General features: G+C 37.7%; 1 protein-coding gene across 1 annotated transcript; it reads left to right on the forward strand.

The window, feature by feature from the left end:
- The first annotated feature begins 207 nt into the window (after nt 1-207).
- Nucleotides 208-6,212, forward strand: LOC140890869 (probable inactive ATP-dependent zinc metalloprotease FTSHI 3, chloroplastic). The gene is made up of 4 exons (XM_073299002.1): nt 208-1,478; nt 2,331-2,654; nt 5,070-5,370; nt 5,751-6,212. Exons 1-4 carry the CDS (start codon nt 453-455, stop codon nt 5,948-5,950), a joined length of 1,851 nt encoding a protein of 616 aa, XP_073155103.1. The 5' UTR covers nt 208-452; the 3' UTR covers nt 5,951-6,212.
- The last annotated feature ends 365 nt before the right edge of the window (nt 6,213-6,577 follow it).

Here is a 6,577-nt window from a genome sequence, read left to right on the forward strand (position 1 = left end):
GAATAAGGATCCGATTGTTAACGTGGGTATTTGAATTTTATAACCGGGTTGACCCCTCTCCTGTGAGACAGTCTCACCTGTCTCACCTGTGAGACTGTTACAGGAGAGTTACTCAATTATAAATTAGCCAATAAAAAAGAATTGCAGTTGTGTACCAATATATTATTGAAATTTAGTTTCACCCCTAGCAGCATCATTTGCAAAACCAAAACGTACTGGAGAAAAAATCCGTCTGCACTGGCCTCCTCTTATCTGAATATACAAATCTCCCAAAGAGATTCATCTGCTCAACTTCTGCTAGATACTCTTCCTTTAAGGTATTTTCCCCTTGAAAAGCCATTGTATTCTTTTCTTTTTTCTCGTTCTTCTTTTTGGGGAGTTCTTGAGGCAAATCTTGGACTGGGGTCATCCTTCATAGTTAATGGAAACGTTTTTCTGTTACTTATAGAAACATGGCATCTTTTCCTCTTGTTTCGAATGATGGGTTCTCGATTACGCAAGAGAAATTGAATCTTTGTGTTGGGAATTTCAAATTGTTGAAGGGACGTAGAACTCTGTCTTGTTCATTGTCCAAGAATTGCTTTACTTCTGTCTCTAAGCCTTTCGTGGGATTGAGTTATAGTTATAAGTCTCAGCATAGGTTGCTCTGCAGCAAAAATGGTAGCTTAGTTTTCAAAAATAAGAGAAATTTTGATGCTCAATTTGTTAGAGGAGAAGATACTGAGTTTCGAAAGAAGTTTTCATTAAGATTGCGCTCTAGGAAACGATTGTTATGGACAAGATTGGTAAGGGCTTCCATGAAATCTACATTAAACAGCATTCAAACATTCCTGCGAAAGAATGTTAAAAGATTGACCCTTACTACTTCTTTACCTATATTACTAGGTCTGAGCTTTTTGTTTCTTAAAATTACATCAATGTCAGCTCCACAAGTTGTTCCATACTCCGACCTGATAATGAGCCTTCAAAATGGATATGTGTCGAAAGTTTTGTTTGAGGAGGGTACTCGTCGCATATATTACAATACAAAAATGTTGAATTGTAAAGATACCATAACTATGGAAGATAAATCTCTCTCTCTTGATGAGAATGTAGTTGATAGTAATGCCAACGGTGATGTTCCTCGAAATAATCTAGAGGAGCAGAATATGCCAGGAAAAATGAAAAACTCTCGGAAACCATCCCCTACTTGGCAGTTCGCTACAAGAAAGATTGACCATGATGAAAGCTATCTTCTTGGTTTGATGAGGGAAAAAGGAACATCGTATGCCTCAGCGCCTCAATCAGCTTTAATGTCTATGAGGAGTATGTTGATCACAGTGCTCACTTTGTGGATTCCTTTGATTCCTTTAATGTATCTTCTATATCGTCAACTTTCTGCTGCCAATAGTCCGGCCAGAAAAAGAAGACCTAGCAACCAGTTGGTTTGCTTTGAGGATGTGGATGGCGTTGATTCCGCGAAGGTGGAGCTTATGGAGGTTAGCTTTTATCTTCATATGAAATTGTTCACTAGAAGTTTGAAGCTTCAGACTGGACACACTATTAAGAATTGCCCAAGTATGTTGATCACAGTGCTCACTACAATGCTGAAGCTTTCATCCTTTAGAATAACCCCCGTTGATATTTTGTTTATTATTATTATTAAATTTTTGTGAAACACTTGGTTCTTCTATTTAATCGTCAACTGATTAAATTCTAATAATATAATGTATTGTATTCTGTACATGTAATAGGTTATGCACATGTTCCAAACCGGTGCAAAATAATGTGTTAAAAAAGATTTGTAAAATGTTGATAATACCTGCTAAATAATTTTTCGCCAAACTTTATTTTTGTTTTTTCCAGATAAACAAGTTGACATTTTACACTTTTTCACTAATAATTTTGTTAATTTCAGAGGAATAAGTTGACATTTGTCTTTTAAACTGTTTCTACATCTGAATTCTACAAGGTTGTGTTTAAATGGAAGGATTTCAAATATATTCAAATATATTTTTATTGTTTACATAAGAACCACCGTAAAGTTCAAATCTACTCTTTGCATGTTTCAAGTCCACCCAATAATAGTGTCATTTGAAATTCATTATACTTTATATAACTAATATGTAAATAAGTAGTGTATGAATTTATAATTTGATATATTATTTCAGTATTACCATAAAGTAATCGAAATCCATAGATTTGAAATCTTTAGATATAAGCGCAACCTATGTATGTGATCATAGTGTAGATAGTGATTTGTAGAGGCTTCATAAATGCTCAGCCTGGACCTACAGATAGAAAATAACTATTACATGACTATGGTACTGATCTTATTATTTTCTTAATAGATAGTTTGTTGCCTCCAAGGATCAATAAACTACAGCAAGCTAGGGGCAAAGTTACCTAGGGGTGTGCTGCTTGTAGGTCCTCCAGGAACAGGAAAGACATTACTAGCCCGTGCAGTTGCTGGAGAAGCCGGAGTACCCTTTTTTTCAGTTTCTGCAAGTGAATTTGTGGAATTATTTGTTGGAAGAGGGGCAGCTCGCATAAGAGATCTTTTCAAAGTTGCAAGGAAGAATGCCCCGTCAATTATTTTCATTGATGAGCTTGACGCCGTTGGTGGAAAACGTGGAAGAAGTTTCAATGACGAAAGAGACCAGACACTGAACCAGGTATTGCCTATGGCTATATCTAGCTGCAGGTTTCCTCATTTTTTTCCGAAAAGAAAAAATTTATTCAGTTTTCATGTATTATCGATAGTTATTCTGTGACCCTGACGCACACATGGTTATTATTGTGGATATTAGCATGAAACATTATCTACTTTAAATGAAACTATTCAAGTACCAATTATAAGTAAGCTAAAAATTCGTGGCTTTGATGCTATTATTCGCAGGAACTTGCGTTCTTGTAGTCACATGAAACGAGTTATGAACGCATTTGTAGAAATGAAATTTACCTATTTTATTGTTCCATCTGCAGTAGTGGATAACGAAGGGGAAGATGATTATGGTGATACTTCAATTTGAATGCATATGAAATTTTTGAATTTTTATATAGCATCAATACAGTGAAGAGAAAACATCACACAAAACATGATTTGAAATTTGCATGGTTTAACCATTAACATCTATATCCAGGATAAGCACTGAATATGAAATATCATCAAGATAGTAAATGGAGAATGTGACACGACAAACGATTTGTGTGGTTTGACCATGAAAGTGTGTTGCACGACACAGTGACCAGAGGGCTAAAACTCTTATGAAAATCTCGTAATTTTGAATACAATCATCACCCATTTGTATGGTGAAAGTGTAATTTGAAAATATTCTGACTCACCTCAAAAGCTAATTGTCCTTGTCTATATAAAGGGATCTCAGGTTATTCAGCCAACCGATGTGAGACACAAACTAAGACACCAACACACCCCTCTCACGCCCAGGAATGAAACGACTGGAGCGTAGAGATATTAATGGGTGGCCAACTATGGGACGGGTGAGGCCAACTATGGGTCGTCCAACACATAACGGTGGAGCCCGGGCTCTGATATCATGTTAGAAATTGACTTGGACCTAACTCACCTCAAAAGCTAGCTCAAGAGGGGAGGATTGCTTTTGTCTATATAAAGGAATTCCAGGTTATTTAGTCAACCGATGTGAGACATAAACTAAGACACCAACAATAAATATGGTAATAAACATTTCCCATAAATTACCATAAAAACATTTCGAAGATACATCATAATCCTAATAATATTAAATCCGATTCTAAATTTTGGTGTCCCATCCCACCCCGACTAATGACAGGTTGCAGGTCATTAGTCTAACTCACCTCAAAAGCTAATTGTCCTTGTCTATATAAAGGGATCTCAGGTTATTTAGCCAACCGATGTGGGACACAAACTAAGACACCAACACACCCCTCTCACGCCCAGAAATGAAACGACTGGAGCGTAGAGATATTAATGGGTGGCCAACTATGGGACGGGTGAGGCCAACTATGGGTCGTCCAACACATAACGGTGGAGCCCGGGCTCTGATATCATGTTAGAAATTGACTTGGACCTAACTCACCTCAAAATCTAGCTCAAGAGGGGAGGATTGCTTTTGTCTATATAAAGGAATTCCAGGTTATTTAGTCAACCGATGTGAGACATAAACTAAGACACCAACAATAAATATGGTAATAAACATTTCCCATAAATTACCATAAAAACATTTCGAAGATACATCATAATCCTAATAATATTAAATCCGATTCTAAATTTTGGTGTCCCATCCCACCCCGACTAATGACAGGTTGCAGGTCATTAGTCTAACTCACCTCAAAAGCTAATTGTCCTTGTCTATATAAAGGGATCTCAGGTTATTTAGCCAACCGATGTGGGGCACAAACTAAGACACCAACACACCCCTCTCACGCCCAGGAATGAAACGACTGGAGCGTAGAGATATTAATGGGTGGCCAACTATGGGACGGGTGAGGCCAACTATGGGTCGTCCAACACATAACGGTGGAGCCCGGGCTCTGATATCATGTTAGAAATTGACTTGGACCTAACTCACTTCAAAAGCTAGCTCAAGAGGGGAGGATTGCTTTTGTCTATATAAAGGAATTCCAGGTTATTTAGTCAACCGATGTGAGACATAAACTAAGACACCAACAATAAATATGGTAATAAACATTTCCCATAAATTACCATAAAAACATTTCGAAGATACATCATAATCCTAATAATATTAAATCCGATTCTAAATTTTTTTTAGCAATAGTTTATTAGTAATTGAGTCAAAATGTGCAAGGTTCGTCGGGTTGACCTGCCCCACCATATAAAATAGATGGGTTGGGTTGAGAATTTTCCAACCCGCCACTATGGTGTCCCATCCCACCCCGACTAATGACAGGTTGCAGGTCAGCCTTGCTCGCTAGCCCGTTTTGACAAGTCTATCTATAGTGTTGCTTGTTACATGTGTTTTTATCATTGATATCGGACTAACTTGTCAATTGATTACATTTCTTCGTGCGGATTATGTTATTATGTGCTTTGCCTGAACTACCCCTAATTTCATGTGTTGCCTTTCTAGTTGCTGACAGAAATGGATGGCTTTGAGTCGGATATAAATGTAGTTGTTATTGCCGCGACAAATAGACCAGAAGCATTAGATCCAGCCCTCTGTCGACCTGGTCGGTTCTCAAGAAAAGTATATGTTGGGGAACCTGATGAAGATGGTAGGAAAAAGATTCTGGCTATACATCTGAGAGGAATCCCTCTTGATGAGGACAAATACCTCATTTGCAAACTAGTTGCATCTCTTACCCATGGATTTGTCGGGGCTGATCTTGCAAATATTGTCAATGAGGCTGCGTTGCTTGCTGCTCGCAGAGGTTAGACAGGCTTTATGTTAAAATTTACGAAGGCTTTCTATCAAAAGCATTTTATGAATCTGTCCTACATTTTTCTATTGATGTTGCATTTTCGTGACATGAGATCCCTTTGGTTTATGTTTGCCATTAAAATTATGGCACTTGCAATTTTAATTTCAGAGTTGTTGCTCCTTTACCCTAGAGAATGTATAACAGAATAGCTCGACTCCATGGAAGCCACTGGGAATACTCTATAATACAGAAAGATGAAAATTGAAAGGAACAAGATTTTACTAGCAGATGTGCATCGGGCATTGGTTAATGGATTTTCTGTCGTTCTCTGATTGTGTCCATTTGGTGCATTTTATATCTAAAACATCGTATATTACTGAATTTTGCAGGCGCTGAAAGTGTATCGAGGGAAGATATCATGGAAGCTATTGAAAGAGCCAAGTATGGGATAAATGAGAAACAACGGAGCCCCAACACACTAAGCAGGGAACTTGGAAGGCTGTTTCCATGGATGCCTTCGCTTATGGGTAGAAATGATACAGGACAAGATGGACCACAAGGTCCCCTTGGCTATCAAACTCTGGCATGATTCAGCAATAAAATACGGTTTCTATTCTATAGATGGTAATCATTGGCAGCCAATTATTTTTTTTGGAACATGAATATGTAGTACCAGCAGTTTTGTTTCCTCTGCTTGGTGTGTGTGATTTTGGTATTTCTGTTGTTTATTTGGATTATGGCAACACAAAGTTCTAAATATCTTGGAATCTTTTCTATCCTTGTTTAGTTTAGGATTTAGCTTGTGGGTTTTGCTGAATATATCGCTCGCAGCTGCACTGCAAGAAATAATATTGGACCGTGATTTTGAATCATGCAGCGGTTTAAAAGTCATGTTAGAATTCTTCTGATAAACATAATCATACGTGATACTGGGGAAATTGTTGATCCCATACCGCAGAAGAAGTATCTAAAATAGTTTATTGCTCGAGTCTCTAAAATTAGGGTATCATATTACCATATCAACATATCACGTTGCATATCATACGTATCACTCGTGATGTTACTCGTCCTAAATGTGCCACTAATAAGTAGGGTTTTTTTATTGCAAAAATACTGCAATCCTCCATCACTGACCACGGATGTTGCATGCTGCCAGCGGGAAATTCTTAGCTGCCAGCACCTTCACGAGGGATCTGCAACAAAATTTTTTGTGTTT

This window comes from Henckelia pumila, chromosome 3 (assembly GCF_033568475.1).
Source record: "Henckelia pumila isolate YLH828 chromosome 3, ASM3356847v2, whole genome shotgun sequence".
Taxonomy (NCBI): domain Eukaryota; kingdom Viridiplantae; phylum Streptophyta; class Magnoliopsida; order Lamiales; family Gesneriaceae; genus Henckelia; species Henckelia pumila.